Source organism: Primulina huaijiensis, chromosome 3, assembly GCF_012295235.1.
Source record: "Primulina huaijiensis isolate GDHJ02 chromosome 3, ASM1229523v2, whole genome shotgun sequence".
Lineage (NCBI taxonomy): Eukaryota > Viridiplantae > Streptophyta > Magnoliopsida > Lamiales > Gesneriaceae > Primulina > Primulina huaijiensis.
In genome coordinates, this window is record NC_133308.1 from 97,545 (window position 1) to 117,128 (window position 19,584).

A 19,584-nucleotide genomic window follows, 5' to 3' on the forward strand; every position below is an offset into this window, starting at 1 on the left:
TCTTCGGGCCAGGGTACGGAGCCCTGGACTTAGCAGATGGCCGAGGTTCGGGTCACCGGGCCAGGGTACGGGTCCTTGAACTTAATAGATAACCAAAGTGTGGAGCCCTGACCTTCATGAATGGTCGAGGTGCGGAGCCCCGAGCCAGGGGACGGGTCCCTGGACTTAATGAGCAGCCAGGGTATGGAGCCCTGGGTCTTGGAGTGGTCGAGATGCGGAGCCCCGAGCCAGGGTGCGGAGCCCTGGACTTAAGATAATGTGCCGGGACCTCGTGTCTCCCGGACTTAAGATAAGATGCCGGGGCCTCATGCCTCCCGGACTTAAGATAAGGTGCCGGGGCCTCATATCTCCCGGACTTAGGGGCCTCATATCTCCCGGACTTAAGATAATGTGCCGGGGCCTCGTGCCTCCCGGACTTTAAAAGATTTTTGCTTCTCCTGCTATATTAGTTTTATTAAAAACCAAATCACTAACCTGGAAATACTGAATCTAAATTCATTTCCGATAGAGTGAAACTTCTCTAGTTGAGCTAAATTAGGTGACTAATATAGCTGTATGTTGCTGAGTACATAGCAAATGCTCTTCATGCCAATCCGGGATAGCTGCTGAGCTTTGAGCCCATATGAAATCTACATATAAGATCTGAGTACCGAGCTGGTCGGACTTGTATGTTTGCCAAGCAGAGTTGGGCTTATTTTTGAATGGAAACCCTATCTACGTCTTGAGCTCAAATTCCCACAGACGGCGCCAATGATGCGATCCGGGCGAAATGGACGAGCCGGGTCCGGTGCTCCGCCGGATCTGCTATCAAGATAATGAAGGAAATAAGAGCAAGGAGATATATCTCTGCAATATGATTCCAGCTGTAACCTGCACACAAAGAAAGAAACTCGTGAATGGGCGTCGGAGGGGTGTCCGGCGTGGCCACTCCGATGCTTAAGTCAGCAGAGTACTCAAGCGATAAAACCAATGTAGTCAATTGATGACTGTGTGATATTGGTGTGAATGAATGAATGTAAATGTAAAGGGAGAACCTGGTATTTATAGCAGGAGAAGTAATGATGACCTCGTTCTTCGTGCTACCTACTAATTATAGTAGGACGGCTACATTCTGACATGTCAAATCATACACTAGTCACATCCCGTCTGTCTGACTTTGTCAACCACTTGGATTAGTGTCAGAGATAGGACGGTCGCTCACATCCAATTCTGCTAGTGTACTCGAGTGCGGTGCTTATATCGAGGTGGCCCGGTTAGAATGCCTATCGGGGGCTTATATAAGAGTTCGGGCGTCTGGTTGCCAGGGGAATAGAGCCCGGACTTGCACCTGCCCGGCTTCAGAAGAATCCATCCTGCAAATTGACCCTGATTTGGGAATCCATCTTATATCCCGGGTCATGGAGGGGTATCAGGGATCATTCTTTCCTGATAATTCATCTTCTTCTCCCGGAGAAGATATAAATGTTGGAAATTTGAATCAAATTTAGAGTTTGAACAAAAATTATGTCTCATGAATGTGGGAGTGTCTTTTGGCTCTCAACATTCTTGGGTTAGTTGTGGCTCATTATTGTGGAAGTGTCTTTTGACTTTCCGCATTATTGAGTTAATTGAAGACTTTTGGCTCTTCATATTCTTGAGATAATGGGAATATAAATTGAGTTAATTAATCTTGCACGACTCTTGGTGTGCATTTTGAGGCTTATAAATAGTGTGTTCATTTTCTTATTTCAAAAACATGAAAATCTTATCTCTTTCAAGCATTCTTCTTCCATTTCATATTGTTAGCTTTCCATTTGGCCTCCGTTAAATTTCGGTGATAAAGTGAAGGTACGTTTTCAGTTCGCCGTAGTTGTGCCTCGTGCTAAGCCACTGCTGGTTGTTCTGTTGTATCATGAGAAACAGACGTCCAAGACGATCCTCGAAGCACATACAGGAGGAGACAAATCTGGTTTAAGTATACTGTACTTCGTACAGACCTCGGTTTGTTTTACTTTAAGCTTTACTCTACTGTGTTTTCTTCACCGTTTAGTTCACTGGTTTTTACGAAAGTTTACTATATTTCGATATATTGTGCAACAATAGATAAAGAGTCCAATTCATCTTCTACATATTAAATATGTTTTTCGGACAAAATTGGAAGAAAAAAATTGGTGTGAAATGTCAAACTAAAACGATTACTTCAAGTTCCTGGTACTTTATAATTTGGTGGAAACTCGAAGTTTGATACAGATAAACTAGAATATGAATTTAGTGGTTTGTATTGAATAAAATGCATCGAACATAAAGGTTTGCTATATTTTGTAAAATGCATCTACATATTTTCTTGTATCTTCTTATCTTCCAGTATGAACAAACAGAGATATATAGGGCCCCTCAAAGACAAAAGTCAACCATCCGAAAACAAGAATATAGCATCTTACCCAATCAATTATTTCCCACATTTGATTCCTTTTGATAATTTTATCTTCATGTACATTTCAACCCATTTCGAATATTCCACGCTACAACGAGATATACAAGTATTACATATAATATAGATAAAGGAAGCAAGTGCTGCGAAACATATTGGATTGCAGTGCAGCAAGTGGCCGCATACATCTCAAAATCCAAACATGCACGCAAAATATATACGCAGGCGCTTATATGCCGCAAGAATCCTCATACTATCTGCAGGAATTCTTGTTTATCGAATATATATCTATAAATTAAATTTCAAAAGTAAAAAAGATAAAAAAAATATATATATATATATATATATATATATATGCTGAAAGTTTGGCTTCAGAGTTGAGTGATGGTTCTGTACACTTCAGTGGCACCGCGTCTCATGCAAAGTTTGGCTTTTGATAAATGCTGAAAGCTACAGATGACCCCGTTGAGAAAAAGGAATATTATATAGGGGTTGGTGGCATGCATTATAAAAGAGAATTTTCACGTACGTAGTGCATAAAATAATAAGGTAAAATTATACTGTTTTTTTAGGTAAATCCGTGTTCTGCTGTAGAAAACGACCTGGAATTATTAATTCTTATATATCTATGGAACCCACAACGACCTAAACTTCGTAAAAATAAATAAAATAGGCAACACAACATCATGAGTATATATATAATATCTATAATAAAATTTAATATCATTAATTCATATTATATATTTTTTTATTCTTTTTTTTCCTGGATTTTTACCTGTAGCAGCAAACAATTTCAACACTAACACAGATCATAATAAAGCGACAAAAAGTTGTTGATTTTCTTTGTTTAGGTTCTGCGCCTTTTGTAGACCTTGAGGTCCCGCACTTGTATATATATATATATATTTTAATGAAAAAGGATGGCAATACTTTAGAATTACTATTCACAAATTTAAACACATAATGTTCATTAAAGAATATATAACATGTTTTCCGTGGAAGTATGTATGTATCTTATTAATCTTCTTTTGACAATGATAAAGTAAAAAAAAAAAAAGATTTGTTCAAAGTGCCATATATAATATGTTTGCCCATTGGTTTATTATTGTTATAAGAATTCCGTACACCTTTTTGGAAGAGGCAAATAGAAAAAACAAGAGATGGTGAATCAAAATATATAAAGTGATTAATTCATTAATAAATGGAATCAAATAGTTTTTTTTTATATAAATATTTTATATCACATACAAACGTCTTGATAGAATCAATAACATAATTAAGAAACTGTTTGGTTGGTGAGATGGGATGATAAAGAGACCATAATTATTTTGTAACTCAAATTAATGTAAAATTTAATTGAAACGCAAGATGATGCAAGAATATTGAATCTCATTAAAATCGTACCTAAATATATTATACCTTATTTTAAAATATTTAAAGTATTCTTAAAAAAAAAAGAAGATAATTAATGAATCAAATTCCCCTCATCTTTTAACTTGTACTTGAAACCTGAAACACGCGAAAAATAAGATAAATAGTAAAAATAATCATCTTAAGTTTGCCTATTTTGTCTGTTGATTATTTAAGTATTCAAATTTGTGTTTTGATCTTTTAAATTAGCTTATATTTTGAGTTATGTTTTGCTGAAACAGTGACTTTATTTTAAGATTGTTAAAATATTTTTACAACAATTCTCCTCCTCCTTTTAACTTATAGAGTCATAGTTGAAACCCTATGCGAGAAACGTGTGTGCCACGACTTCTACCTATGTCCACAATTTTCAGTGAAGTAAATGTTTTTTTAATGGTAAGTGTGTGTGTGATTTCTAAAAAAAATAATATATGCATTAATATCGCAAAATACAACATACCACAATATATGTTATGCAAATTAGTTATTATTTTCTTTTTAATTTATTGTTTTACAGGTCTCCAAACATTTTGTATATTTTTACAAATAGATTATGCCAAACCAAGATATAAAATAAAAATAATTATGTTTAATGATCCTTTCGACTTCTGGACTCTAAATATCAAGATAATTTCGCACACACGCGCTCAAGAAACAAATGTCACAATTTTTTTTTTCTCTTAAGCTATAATTTTAAATACACATATGAATTTTACCTTATTGATTTCTGCATGTGATTTCAGGTATTAATTTTAATTTGTTTCAGTTAACGTACGTACATGTTTTTATGCAATTTACCCTTAATGCCACATGACAGAAATGAAACAAACTTATTTTTAAAAAAATTTTATATTCAAATCTTCTTTTACTAAATCACCAAAAACTTTTTATATTTCATTGAGACTTCCACGTTAAGAAAATAAAACCATCTTACCCACTTTTAGAGGTCCCCGCCAAGAAATTTTACTAGATTAAACCCTTGCTAAATATATTTAGTATTGAATTATTGGTCCTTGCTCTTCAACTTTATATCTATATAAGCGGCCGTCCATATTAAGATGGCCAATATATGCCCTCCAAACCAAAGAAAAGATATCCAAAACAAGAAAACCCACCCAAAAGGAATCCCACATTCCCTCCATATGGAGTCAACTTCTTCACCCCGGCATGCCATCTCCTACCATCAGTAGGGAATAGGTATGAGATATTCACTCACTCAATCAAACCAAAATTTGAATTTCCTCGCAAGTTAAAGAAATAAGTCAGTGATACATGAGTCATGAAGAACAAAACGATGTCAGCTTTACAATGACCCTGTGCTTAAATAAAATACAAGGAATGACGAGATGTTAAATAAAAAAATTTATATCGGCTTTGCAATGAATATGTTTAATCAATTACCAAGAAAAAAGCGTACACAAAAAAGTGAAAAGGAGATGACATCCAGTGTCGGGTTATGGGAAAGGATCTCGAGTTCGAAATCCGGTTAAGACCCCTCCTCCCCAGACATGCATATTTTATTTTAAAAAATAAAAAGGATAAGCTAATGTTCCAGCAGATCAATTGAAGTCCTCCAAAGGCATTTAACTTGGTAATCTGTCTTCCAATTAAGCCTCAACTATTGGTGAGGTGGTCAAATTTCCTTGAATTAAACTTGGGAATGTTTCGAACACATCAACTCGGTATGGATTCACTTAGCATAGACCAAGTAGATACCTGATTAGAATACAAAATCCAAGTTGCATGCTTCTGTTTGAAAATTCCATATCATTGGTATGCTAGATAACCTGCTGGTTTTTACAATATCCATTAGAGACTAGAGAACCTCGCATTTATCCTATAATATCTATCATACTGGAAGAGGGAAATATAGGAGGAAGAAGGTGGATGATATCAAAATGCATATGACAAGAACAGCAAAGCATTACTTTACATTTCAAGACGAAACATATAAAACCCACTTGTACATCTCGGTTAAAATTTTCAGAGCTCTAATGTTTAGAGACAGCAGATTAGGCATTTGAATTGAAAGAACTATCTTGTATAGATGAAACATAGTACATAGCATTACAATATATCGTGAATGAGTAAACGTAGGAAAATTTAGAAGATCAAAACAAGAAGTGAATATTCATCTATTCTTAAGTTGTCTCTAGGATTTAAGTGTCCAACAAAGATCCACAATAAGAAAGATTCAAGCTCCTATGTTCGATTCTTTTTCTAAAGAATAACGTCCACTCCAAGTGGTGTAGAATAAAGAGTCGATAGCCTAGAGTCGGGCCATTTGGATGTAACCATGATAATTTCATTTTACCAACGTTCTCTTGGTTTGCCATCTGGAAACACTGGAATTGGATCATTTTCATCACTTTTCCTTGAGCCATTAACTTGCTTCATATTTGGTTTGGTCCGTTCAAAAATTGATGACGAATCATCTTCTTCACTGTTGAATTTTGGAGGCAAATCATCGTCATCACTCCAATCATCCTCTGAATCCCCATCCTCATCATCACCATCAACAAAATCATCAATCTCGTCAATTCCTAAATTGTCAATGTCGGACCATTCATCTTCCTCATCTTCACCTGATCCTCCCTCAGGTTCTGTCCCTACTGCTTGATCTGAATCAGTCTCTGAAATATTTCTTCTCGGGAATCTTGGAACATTAACAAGTGCACGAAGTTTCTCCTTGATGAGCAACAATTTGTCCTTTTCTATCAAATGAGAATCTCTGTACGCTTCGCGTAGGAACACGGAGTCTCTATCCCCTTTCAGTGATACGTAAAACATGTCCGGATGCCTTACAAACATCCCCCTGAGCTGCTGAGAGAATCTAAATTCATCTCGAAAATGGGTCAAATGATCTACAAGTGTTCTCTTCTCAACAGTGAGGCTCAAGATCTCATGAACAACACCACATGCATGTTTTTCTTTCTCCAGCGTACCAGACCTCAGTCCTGAAAATTCAGAATAAGGTGATATGTAAGGCATGTCTCTAAATTGACAAATCCTTCTCATCTCACCTTTGGAAAGGTTGAGCCCTCTAGGTAGCTTCACTCGGTTAAATTTTGGGGTCCGATCAATAATTAAATTTCTCTCTTCCAGCTCCCTTTCCTTATTCTCGTCTTCCGCTAGCTCTGCTGCAGATACAGCAAGCTCAGGATCCCAATGAGTCAACTCAAGAGCTGGCCCTCGACCAGTTGTAACAACCTTGAAATATTGTGGATACCGCTGACAAATAGTATCACGAAATTCCAGAGGCAGTCCCAAATCAGTTTTCAAATGTGCGATCTTCTCCAAAAGAATCCGTTTATCAATCGACATCATCAACAACTTCCTCAATTTAACAACCAACAAATCCTCCATTTCATTTCTGACCTTCATCTCCTCGAGGTATAGCCTCTCCGCCTCGGGTGTCAACTTGAACCTAAGTGAATATACCCCTTCTTCCACAATCTCAAACACAGCAGGAAACTTCTTCAACAAAGAAATAAACCGCCTCCTTTTTTGCAGTCCCAAAGCTTTCCTAAACCTACCCAAATGACGAAGTGCCATAATTCTATCTGGCTGACTCGTCAAAATCTTCCTAATTTTCAAAACTAATTTAAGCTTTTTGTCCCTTTGAATCACGTTATCAAAGGGAAGCTCTTTCCTCCTCTTCACAACACCCGCTCTTATTACAGGAATAGACAAATCATCTCTCCTTGTGCTCCACAAAAATTCATTCTTTTCCTGAAAGACTATTTTTTCCCCCAGAAACGGAGTCTTCCCCGCCTGTTTGGCACAAAATAATGAATGGACATCAAAACAGAACTTAGGCTTTTGAAGCGGTGTTGACTTATATGAAAGGAAAAATGGAAAAGTACCAAGTGAAGATGAAACTTTCTGGGTAGAAAGCAACAACTTTGGTTCCATAATACTCTCTAGTTTCTTCGTGGAATCAAATGGAAATATATCATAATACAGCAGAAGACACACTAAAAATTACCATTCATGCATAATCTACAAGAAGGAAAATGGGATTGATGGAACTCACGAAATTAAGTGACTGACCTCAAGGAACAAGCAATTCGAGAAGCCTGGGTTTACCAAACCCAAACCCTCCCCGAAGATATTTAAGTGTTTCTGAGTTAGAACTCAGACGTAGACGTACTCTAGTGAAAGAAAAGAACAGATAAGATTGGAAACTGGCGCTTCTTTTATATAGAATGCGACTTTAATTTCACCTTCGCTCGGTCTAAATAATTGACCCGTGACCGGCCCAAAACTTAGTTTTGAAAATTTCGTACAACCAATTCCTAATATACATCCCAACTTTGTTGTTAAGACCTGAAAAGAAATATTTATCCATTAATTAAACTACAATTTTAAGAGTTCGTGGAATTTTGGAGAAATTAATGGTTTCAAAAACGAAACAGTGCATTGATTTATTTATTAAATATTTTGAAGAAAAACACATTCATTTTAGCTTATTTTTAGCCCTGAGTAAAAATCCAATGACAAATAATTTTATTTGGCATGCGGTGTCTTTAAAAACAATATGTAGATAACAATAGGGTAGGGGGGTGCACAAGACGTAATGCGAGCCGAGCTTGAGTATCATACTACTTGAGATTAACTGATTGAATTTTTGTAAGTTTGAACTTGATCGAGTATTCAATTTTAATTTCGAGTTCGATTCGTGATAATATCACGTTAGTGCGTTAATCGAGCTCGTGTACGAAAAGTTCGAAAATATTTGTAGCATAGTATTAGAGTTTAATTTTTTTTATTTATTTAGACAAAAATACCTTTAAATTATATATCATTGATATATACACACACATACGAATCAATTAAAACCCGAACTCGACTAAAGTGAAGAGTCTACCTACTCGAGTTCAACCAAATGAAACTCGAATCGAGTTTTTCCCCAACTGTTGAGACGAATATGAATATAACAAAAAGTAAATAAAGGAGAAGAAAGAGTTGGTTAAGTATTCTTCTATAGGCACTATATCAGTTAGTCAGTATAAAAAGAATGAACACTCTATGACATGACATGAGAACTTTTTTTATTCATTAAATAGGCAGACTAAAACTAAAATCTCTCTTGAATCTGGAATTATTCTCTCTTCTTCCCTTACTTTTTAGGTGTCTGACTTACTCGAATTAGCCTCCCAACATTCGTTGCTCTAGTTGATAATCGACGTAGTTGAAGACACGACTAGAAAATAGTTAACACCATATCAATATCGATAATTGTGTTAAAAAAAACATAATTATATACTGAATTAAGCAATAAATATTAAAATGTGTTTAAAAGCTCTCTAGAGTTGGGCGTCGTAGACATTAATTATTCAAATGATCGATAATATTATAAATGTCTCACATTAAATAATAAAACTAATAAAAATTAGTTGCCGCTCACAAACTGCTAAGCTTATCTTATATCACACATGCTACTATTCTAAAGCTAGCATATAACTATCGGAAAACACGTGTCTGTTTGAATTTAATGTGATAAAAAACAAGGAACAAAAAACCAGAGAGGTCTGCATTTGATCTTTCCCGCGGCAGGAAGGTACTTGAATATATTTCAGGTTTCTTTTATTTTTTATTTATTTATTTTTTACCAAATATGTTCCTGACTTCTCCGAACCAACTCGCTCAAAATATCCTTGGCACAATCATTGGAGTGCAACACAGTCTCCCAATATTTCTATCCACAGTGGAACGTGTGATCCCTCACTTGTATACACTCAGCTCCCTTCTACGTTTGCACCAACTTACCCCGACTCAATATCACCACCGACTTGCCAAATATCCGATTGCACAGCACATGAACTCCAAAAACATCAGACTAGCTGTTACTGTCTATCTTACGCTTCTCATGGTTCCTAGAGCTTAAAGGATTGAAAATACAGTGATTCAGATCGTGTCATGGAGGCCCTTAATGCAGTTGGCTTGACTCCAATTTCGGTTCTTGCTAAAAGATCGGGGCCCAGAAAAAATCTGTCGCCGGTCATCGTTTCCCCATTCAAGAATCAATCCTTCTCTGTTTCAAGATGTATGGCGGGGGTTCTAGTACTTTTATCTTCGGCTATGGGTACTGATATTGCAAGAGCATTGGCATATGATGAAGCTCTTCAGCAATCCGTGAGCAGTTTGGCCCCCGATATTGATTTCAGTGGAGTTATTGACAGTGTTACCAATTTTGCCACTGAGAATCCCACTATCGTTGGCGTCGGAGTGGTGTTCCTGGCGTTGCCCGTGGTGGTTTCTCAGCTGCTCATCAAATCCAAGAATTGGGGAGTGGAGAGTGCAAAGACTGCTTATGCGAAGTTGGGTGACGATGATAAGGCTCAATTACTTGATATACGAGCACCGCAGGATATTAAGCAAGTGGGGAGCCCGGATATCCGAAGTTTCAAGAAGAAGCCGGTGGCTGTGGTGTATAATAAAGGTCAAGACAAGTCCGGGTTCTTGAAAAAGCTGTCTTTGAAGTTTAAAGAACCTGAAAGCACCCCATTGTTGATACTCGATAAGTAAGAACTGTGACCTGTTTCGTGTTTTAGTTCTTGATCTGAAAGTTCACAACTTTCAGTCCATTGTTTATCATACTTTGTTATGCTGTATTTAAATTCTTAAAGATAGGACTATAATGCCGGGAGATGATCTAGCGTGCGCGAGTAGGGCTAGCTATTAGCTACTCAAATAAACAAAAGAATTCATATTTGATACTGCTCGACAAAGTTCATAGTCTGCTGCCACTTATAGCCTATAGGCATCGTTATTTGTTGGTATCATCTCATTGTGATCGACTCTTCATAGATAATGCGAACACCATTTGTGCCATTGGCCAAGTTCTTGATTTGTGTGGATCATAAATCATTGATGAAGAATGGAATTTTATTAAATAATTAACTACTTTGTACTAGTGTTTAACCTTCACATTGTGGGTGTTTCGGGCTCAAGTGATACGCAGTTGCAACTTGCAAGTACAATGGCCCAATATCAGCCCAGTTTGATGCTTTTTAAATTATGATGAAGCAGGTTCGAGGGAGACTCTGAACTTGTAGCAGAGCTGGTTACGGCAAATGGATTTAAATCTGCTTATGCAATCAGAGATGGTGCAGAAGGATCGAGAGGATGGACGGTGCCTGCACACTTGTTCTGAAATTTCATAAAACAAAATTCAACAATATTAGTCAGAGACAATGGTTTGAAACTTAAACTTACAAAATGATAAAATTATGCAGAAAAGTGGCCTTCCTTGGATAGTTCAAAGTAAAACGTGGAGCCTTGACCTCAGCGATTTGACCGACACCATTGGTGTAATGTCTTAACTTGCGCTATTTACCGAATATAATAAGTAAGAACTAAATATCTCTTCTAGTTCAAATGTACCATGTTCTTAATTTTATCCAAAGAAATGCTAAGACTGTAATTAGTGTTTTTGCAGGATACTTCTAATGCTTTGCCTCTAATTCTTGGTGTTGCGGCTGCATCTGGTATTGGGATTTTGTCTTTTACAGAGGTTCGGCATCGAGGGAGGGATTTTGATATTTTTGTGATATTAAGGGACTATTGACTCATCTTTTCAATTTATTGTACAGGTGGAAGTACTTCTCCAAGTTTTGGGTTCTGCTGCTCTTATTCAGTTTATAAGCAAGAAACTCCTCTTTGCAGAGGTCCGTTTGTCGATTAGTTTCTTGATTCTTCTTGCGGATTTTTTATTTCTAACGTTAATATTTGAATGTTAGTTCTTGTGAATTTATCTGATTATTAAAAACTTTATCAATGACAAGCAAATACAGCAGCATACGTTACTGAAATATCATACTGTTTATAAGTGAATCAATCGGATGTTTCTCGACATTATCATACTGAAACAAAGTTTGATCATTTTCATCGACAGGATAGAAAGCAGACTATACGGCAAATTGAAGATATTTTGAACTCAAAAGTCGCTCCAAAAGAACTTGTGGGTGACATACAGGTATCTGCCATAATGAATGTGACATTGTTGACGAAGGTTCAAGTTGTCACAGAAAAAAAAAAAAAAAAAACTCGAATTCACATCGTGAGATTAATTTCTTACATGATTTTGATATCGAAATCGTTTAGCAAATAGGGAAGGCCCTTCTACCCTCGTCTGTGACTAGCAAGGCTCTGCCTGCTCCTGTTGAAAGTGCCATCCAGACAGCTGAGCCCGTACTCGAGGGGAACAGCGCATCAGCAAAAGTAGAAGCAACTCCAGAGGTCAATTCTATCCCACAAGCAGAAGCTGAAGATGTGTCTCCTCCGGCTCTATCCTAATGTAAGAAAGTTAATATACAAAATGTTTTTACTAGTTCTTTTCGATTATTTTAATTCGATATATTTTTAATATCTTATTCTTACTATTCTTGTTGATGTATGCAGTATCCTGATTACAAGCCTCCATCTTCTCCTCCTATGCCTTCGCAGCCATAGAGTAGAAATACTTAATTGTGGTCGGATTTCTTGTAGTTGTAGAACATTTAATCCTTTTCATGATCTAATTAACAATATATATTTTGTTACAGCCAGAATGTATCTTATTTCTAGTATATCTGAATTTCGGGTTTGTAATCTTTTGAATGGTGTGGAGTTTTTTTCTTCAACAATAGAATTTAAAAAATAACGATGGAGTTAATATCTGATATTCGGATATATGACAAAAGTAGTCAAAAATAGAAGTCGAAATGAATTCATATGATAATTTTATAATGTGCAACGGTGAAAAATATCTTATGAGAAAGTAGAGTTTTTAATATATTGGATACGAATAACACAAAAATAACATAATTTGAAAACAATATCCGTATTATTTTGGATTAAAAATATTGGTAAAAGAAGGCATTCCCCCGTCTTTTCTTTTCTCTCAGTTCGAACTTTCAAACGGTAACTTAGACGGCATATCCAAAATTTAGCAAAAGAAATCATTTTATGTTTATTTTTAATTAGATTTTGGAGGAAAGGGAAAACACATGGCCAGAACGAAACACCCTGCTGTCCGCCGAACCGTCCGCCGTAAACCCGCCGGTGAGCATCATTATGTGCGAAACGTTTCCAATGTTGTCCTTTTCATTTCTAGCGACTTTTAGGAACCCTTATTCATCTTTAATTTTTTAATTATTGGTTTCTCTGCAGCTGCAGGAGGTACTTCAACTTCAACTCCTCAGGTTTGGTGAAAATCTCGTTCTATTCGACCTTCTTATTTTTCAGAAATGTGATTTTTAACTATGTTGAATGTTATTGAATTCTGTGGTTTTAATTTCCTTAGCGTTCCTCTAGAACAAGGGGTCATGGAAGTGCTCCAACAAGTGAGTTTCTCTCTGTTCGCATGTCTGTTTTTCTTTACTCGTGTTACTTTTGTGTAAGTTTAATAGCGTTGCTGGCAGGTTGAGTACAATTTATTTTGTAGTTTAATTTTTTGGTGTTGCTGTTGCTGGGGGGTGTCTAGGATAACTTATGTCTTAGTTTAATTTTTATGGGTTGTGGTGTGATACGATTTCTTTACTTTTTTCAGCTAGTAGAGCTGGGCCTGCACAAAAGAAGCGGCGGAACAAGCCCGGGACTGTGGCTCTGCGAGAGATACGGAAATATCAGAAGTCCTGGAACCTTCTAATACCTGCTGCTCCATTCATCAGAACTGTAATATCCAACATCATGTGAATGCTTCCTTATAATATGTTTTCAGTTTTATCTTGTGGTTCTTTAGGATATGTGGTTAGAATCGGAACAGGAGTGCTCGAGGATACTGGTGTTAGATAAAATAGTCAATATGGATTTGATTGGGCCGTTTGTGCCACCCGTGCATAACATTCATTCATTGAATTTTATATTGGCTATTTTTTATATCTTTTTGATGCCATGATATAAGTAGTATCATTCCAAGTCTGTTCTTTCGAAGGCTGGTTTGCAGCCGGGTAGATAAAAAAATGGACTACAGGATGTCTATAATATGCATGGTTTGCTTTGTTAGAGTTTGTTTTTAGGGTCTTATCTGGGTGTTTATGAGTATATGGCATCTAGTGATTGGAATGAGCATACTCAAGGACACTTGTCTTTTTTTGAGTAACTAGTACAGAGGACCCGATGGGAGTGCTTTTGGAACTCAATAGATATATTCACTTTATTGAATCACTCCCAAATTGAATCTGATAGATAACCACTTTGTCAGAGTAACTAGCATTTGGAATGCTTTTTTTTTTCTTTTGGATGTCATGAGGTTAGCAATATTGTACCAAGAAGGTATACAACAGTATAGATAACCACTTAACTACAGAAAGTAATGATTATTTGGCTCTGTCGATCAAGCAAAACATTGAACTGTAAGCTTACTTGGCACTGAAGCACCGAAAGAATCATGATTTTGCAAGCTTTATTTGTTTTTCATGAGATTTGAAATCGACCCACAGGACTTTTGTGGAAATTTGTCCTATATTTGTCAGATGGAAAAAGTTCAAACTTACTTGCCTTGTGATTGACTTAATATCTCAGGTGTAGCTTTTTCTCCCTCAATTTGGTGTCCTGTACAATGTTAATTCACATTCCACTGAAACATATGTTCGTATTTGTTTCCCCCCCTGCTTCTATGAACGAAATTCTTCTTATTGTGATAATATAGAACCAGTAGATATATATCACATAAACACAGACTTGTGGGATTATTCATATATATGTGCCTTTATTATATGACATTACTAGCATGAGTTTTCATGACAATGTTTGTAAAATTATTGAAAATCAAGTTTTGGCTCGAAATTCGGAATGTTAATGCAAGATTTGAAGCTTCATTTCCTGTGTGTTGGTTTTTTCTTTTTAAATAATCCTGGAATGCCGAAATGACCATCGTGTAACAGGTGAGAGAGATTACCTCCTTCTTTGCTCCACAAGTCTCTCGCTGGCAAGCAGAAGCGTTAGTGGCCCTTCAGGAGGTACTAATACTTGTAATGTGTTGCAACTTGATTTAAGACGTTCTAGCTTGAATCCTTGTGATATACTCAGGTTTTTACTTTTTAGAAATAAAAACAGCTTCTTTGGATGACTCATCTTGTGGCACCAATCTCTATAACATAGACTTTGTCCAATTTGTTAGGCTATTTCATTTATTCTAAGAGAGTGTTCTAGTAATCCAGCCAACAGAATCAAATCAAGCACAGGTAGACATAGTAAGAAAGAGGCGAAAATGCTCTTCTGAAAATGTGTTCACTTCTCAGAGCAACTTGTTAATAATAATTTTGGTTTTGATTTTGATTCCTGGTAAATTACCTCCTTCATTCCTGATGTTGATTGAGTAGGGATTGAGATCAAGGATAAGAGTGGGTGCGATATGATTTGGAGAAGGATTTGAAGTTTGAATTTCAGATGGCTCACCAATTTGGATGTATATATTTATTGATGCAAAAGCACAAACTGAAAGATGGTGAATTTGAAATTTACTCTTATCTACATTATTTCAGACATTTAAGAGTGTAGAATAGAATTTTCTGTCATGATACAGAAACTATTTTAAAGCCCAAGCATAATTTTGACCTTTTGATTTCTACGTATTTTTTAGCATGGCTATTGTGTGATCCTTTTTAGCTTGCTCTTGTAGGCCGCAGAGGATTACATGGTTCAACTGTTTGAAGAGGCAATGTTGTGTACAATTCATGCAAAGCGTGTGACTATAAGTAGGTTATCATCCTTTTACTTGTTATAAATACTTTACACTGATATTCGGCCTAAATTAGTTTGCCTGAAATCAACATACAAAATCTCAAGGCTATTAATAGATTCAAGCGCTTGAATAAATTGATCTTCTACTGTTTGATGTTTTTCAAAGAACTTATCATCGCATGAATCGTGTTGAATCATTCTTTACTCAGTACTCCAATTCATTTCCATTTTTGAATTGCTCAGTGAAGAAGGATTTTGAGTTGGCGCGGCGAATTGGAGGTAAAGGGCAGCCATGGTGAAAGCATGTCACCACATTACTGTGCAAGATTTGACTAATAACCCGCTTATTTGAAAATTTGTAAGCAATGTAGAATTGCGTCTAACCATTAGCAATGTCATGCACAGTTAGCTTTTACGTCGTTGACAAGAGAATTCTTTTTGGCTTTTCATGTATTATTGCAATGAGTGGGTCATGAGAGGCATCTTATACAACAAAAATTAAAGATAATGTAGCTCGTGAAAGTGATTCCTTCTTTAATTCTGATTTTCTCATCACTCTGTTTTCTGTACGTACACGCTTCCTAAACTTGAGGCGACACATTTCTTGAATGTAAATAATTTCTCACCAAACAATCTTGCAAAAATCTGCAAATACATTAATGTTCTCCGTAGCAATCATCTGCAATATGATTTAAATGCAACTAAATAAACGCATGGATTGGCCCATTTGATTTAACAGGCAACCACACGACGGTGATCAACCATTGCAAATAAATCTTGAATTTCATGTGATCTATTAAATTGTACCTTAAACCTTGAAGCTAAATCCTGTAGCAATTGAGGGTAACACTCGGTCCATGTTGTTTAGGCATTTTCTCGATTTAGTCACTCTTGATTTCGATTAACCCAAAATAAATTTTGGAATTTATAAAATTTGCTATTTTTTTCTTTTATAAAATTAAATTTTAGAATATCAGAAGCTTTTAATGCCTTATAAGATATCTTTAAATTATTTTTAAACTTTTAAAATGATCGAAATAACTGATTTTTTTTGCTTGTCTCAATTGGTTTGCTTTTCTTTCCAATTTTTTTTCCCTTTTTGATAGTTAATTTTTACAACTATTTTAAATCTCAAATTTAATTAAAACCTGCTACTCTTGAGTCTTGGTACACAATTCGTGCATGTAAATTGAAATTTTTTTATGTTTAAATAACATTTGTATAAACACAACAAACTCTTATGATACGCTTCCACGGGTTAATTTTGTCAAACGAATATCCGCCCTGATATAATTAATGAAAAATATTGTTTTTTTATGATAAAAGTATAATTTTCATTTTAAGTATGAATCGGATTGATCCGTCTAATGAAAATAGATTTGTGAGATCGTCTCACAAGAGACATACTTATGTATTACACATTTAGATATTACATTAAAATAGATAAGTTTTTTAAAAAATTTGATCATTTTAATATTCAAAATTATTGATAAAGAAAAATGAATATTTTGGTGATATATAATAGTTATAAATAAACTACAAATTAACAAAAATTGATTTTTATGCTATATTTTTTAATCAAATGAAGAAGTATATGAGTAATTTTTTTATCTATCAAAATTTTTTATCATGTCCCTGAAGTCTGGATAGACAAGTATAGATAAGATACTAAATCAACTACTAAAATATTCTATAAAATCTAAATAAAAAAAAATTTAAGATAAACCTGCTCAAGTTTAGTGACCAGCGAAATCAATTGTTATCACGCCCTGAAATCGAGATGCGTCATCGACGTTATTTAACAATTAAAATCGTAAAACAATAAGCCATGGATTATAAATTACCGCATCAGAGTCTTATCTTATCTTGTCATGTTTCAGAAATTCCTTACCACTTTTAATTCGAATCCTAACAGTGTATTTTCAAGATTTCATAGTATAACAAAGAGATCATGTGGAACGAAACATATACGTAATCGAAAGTCATGAAACGTGTAGTGTACGATCGAGTTTTAAAAAACAATAACACCATTATTTAAAACATATTTATAAGCTCATTTACATGTTCTTTTCTCGAAATAAAGTGTGAATGAATTGCTACTCGAAATGATATTCCCTTGATCCTAGAAATTGGCTCAAACAAGTGTCGAGTGTTGTTCGGAATTCAGTGATGCTTGGCTTGTTTCTTGGACGAAACTTTTGCTTGAAAATGAGTAGAATGTTGCTCGAGTGTTTTGTTATTGAAATATTGTTTCACGAATATGAGAGATTTCGGGCTTGTGAAATGTGATTTATGTATAGCAATTGGTACGTTTTTATAGAGAATTGGTATGACATTCCACTGTATGTCATGATCTCATGTCATAAGTCATTACTCTATGCTTATTCAGCCACTAAGCTGCGTTCTTTTTTTGTCATAAAGTCATGTTTAATTAGCCACTAAACCCCGTTTTTGCACCACTATATAAATATATGTACGTGGATTTTTAGGGTCTTTACAATTGTCCCTTCAAATTGATTTTTTTCGAAAGTTTTTCTAAAATATAAATATCATTATGAGATATAGCAATCATATTTACTCCGATTAAATTTCTTGGACCTCCCACAAGCAAATATATGTATGTAAATTGTACATTGTTTTAAATCACGAAGCCTTTATAAAACAAAATTTCCCGTTTAATGTCTTCCTATCTACCGAAAATTTCCCAACTTGAAGATTCCATTTTTTCTACAGCTAATTTTTTGCTTTGATCTTCCTATATGGACAGGTGTCGGCAAAATCAACCCAAGATTCAAGATGATGCGTGGTGTGAAGGTCATCTTTCAGATCTACTGTTAAAAATTTAGGTGCATTAATTTTAAGTGGTGTTGAGTTATTTGTTGAACTATTTTTGGTGCAGAGGTGAGCAGTATCGAATATGAATCCATAGACATGAATGAGCAAGAAGAAGATATCATTTCAAGAATGCACAGGCTTGTGGGAGACAAGTAAGAACCCAAGTACTGCATGTTTCTTATGAGACAACGTTACTGTTATTAATTTATAAAATGAACATGCATGATTGAAAAAACAAGACTTGAGCATGCGGCCGGCCGGTAAATTTAGAAAACAACTACTTCTTTCTGAAATTCAAAGATTTAAGTCCTTTTGCTTTGGCATAAACCAGACATAGACACGTATGTATATAATCTTCAGATAAAAATAAATCTTATTTCTGGGGTTTATTATGATGGACCTAGGATTCTTTTCTCTGACATTAACTGTTCAACGATCCATATTCCAGATGGGCATTGATTGCTGGGAGAGTTCCGGGTCGAAAACCCGAAGAGATTGAGAGGTATTGGTTGATGAAAAAGAAAAACAACGATGTTTTCATGATCAAGAGTAGCAAAGCTGGGATATCACAAGAATTTAAACTACTTTCTGGTTAGCATGCATTGGCGACGATGGAATATTGAGTTGATTAATTAATATTACTATACTTTAAATTATGTTTGAATTTGCAGGTTCAAGCAAGCTCGCTTGGACATAGATTAATTAAAGGTCGAATTTAAACTTGATTTCTTTTATTCGAACTTAAACATTAAATTTTATTGAATAAATATTTGTATGCATGATTCGAGTTTAATTATGAAATTGTTAAAGTATAAATTTTCTTTGTTCCCATTTGAGTAATTGGTTGATCCCTTCTGTAGTTCTGTTTAGTGAAATTAGGGTTTTCTAAATCATATAGATTCTATTTGAACAAGTACTTATTAAACGTTTCTATAAAAGAATATTTTACAATTTTTTTTATAAAATGTTTCAAAAATTATTTTAAAAATAAATATGTGTTTGGAAAACTATTCTATAAAAATATTTTTATAGTTGAAAACAAGTTTGAACAGCTATTAAAAAAACGATTTTTTAGTCAAAAATAATTAGAGAACACTTTTCTAAAGATCTTATTCAAAGATGTACTTTAATTTTTTTTAACTAATAAAACACTAAATAATTTTAAAATACTTATCTAAACAGAACAATAATATTTTCGATGTAAATTCCGATCAATATGTCGATAATCCGTGGAGAATAACCAGTGCAACTATATATTA

The 19,584-nt window shown here is 35.0% G+C and overlaps 4 protein-coding genes across 5 annotated transcripts; 3 read left to right on the forward strand and 1 right to left on the reverse strand.

The window, feature by feature from the left end:
* Positions 1–5,845: 5,845 nt before the first annotated feature.
* Positions 5,846–7,940, reverse strand: LOC140972704 (protein WHAT'S THIS FACTOR 1 homolog, chloroplastic-like). Of its 2 annotated transcripts, XM_073435077.1 has the most exons (2): positions 6,844–7,940; positions 5,846–6,777 (listed from the first exon to the last, which is right to left on the reverse strand). In XM_073435077.1, the coding sequence occupies exons 1-2, from the start codon at positions 7,733–7,735 to the stop codon at positions 6,131–6,133; spliced, it is 1,539 nt and encodes a 512-aa protein (XP_073291178.1). In that variant the 5' UTR covers positions 7,736–7,940; the 3' UTR covers positions 5,846–6,130. The 2 variants fall into 2 exon arrangements, with proteins under 2 accessions (XP_073291178.1, XP_073291177.1); XM_073435076.1 differs by having other exon boundaries at positions 5,846–7,939.
* A 1,511-nt stretch (positions 7,941–9,451) lies between these two features.
* On the forward strand, positions 9,452–12,393 carry LOC140972705 (rhodanese-like domain-containing protein 4, chloroplastic). Its single transcript, XM_073435078.1, has 8 exons — positions 9,452–10,347; positions 10,856–10,958; positions 11,062–11,136; positions 11,265–11,339; positions 11,419–11,493; positions 11,721–11,801; positions 11,930–12,122; positions 12,227–12,393. Exons 1-7 carry the CDS (start codon positions 9,743–9,745, stop codon positions 12,119–12,121), a joined length of 1,206 nt encoding a protein of 401 aa, XP_073291179.1. The 5' UTR covers positions 9,452–9,742; the 3' UTR covers position 12,122; positions 12,227–12,393.
* Positions 12,394–12,796: 403 nt separating this feature from the next.
* LOC140972706 (histone H3-like centromeric protein CENH3) lies at positions 12,797–16,038 on the forward strand. The gene is made up of 7 exons (XM_073435079.1): positions 12,797–12,868; positions 12,977–13,008; positions 13,110–13,149; positions 13,356–13,480; positions 14,692–14,766; positions 15,429–15,504; positions 15,734–16,038. The coding sequence occupies exons 1-7, from the start codon at positions 12,814–12,816 to the stop codon at positions 15,787–15,789; spliced, it is 459 nt and encodes a 152-aa protein (XP_073291180.1). The 5' UTR covers positions 12,797–12,813; the 3' UTR covers positions 15,790–16,038.
* Positions 16,039–18,088: 2,050 nt separating this feature from the next.
* LOC140971999 (MYB-like transcription factor ETC3) lies at positions 18,089–19,139 on the forward strand. The gene is made up of 3 exons (XM_073434469.1): positions 18,089–18,304; positions 18,390–18,477; positions 18,774–19,139. Exons 1-3 carry the CDS (start codon positions 18,250–18,252, stop codon positions 18,919–18,921), a joined length of 291 nt encoding a protein of 96 aa, XP_073290570.1. The 5' UTR covers positions 18,089–18,249; the 3' UTR covers positions 18,922–19,139.
* The last annotated feature ends 445 nt before the right edge of the window (positions 19,140–19,584 follow it).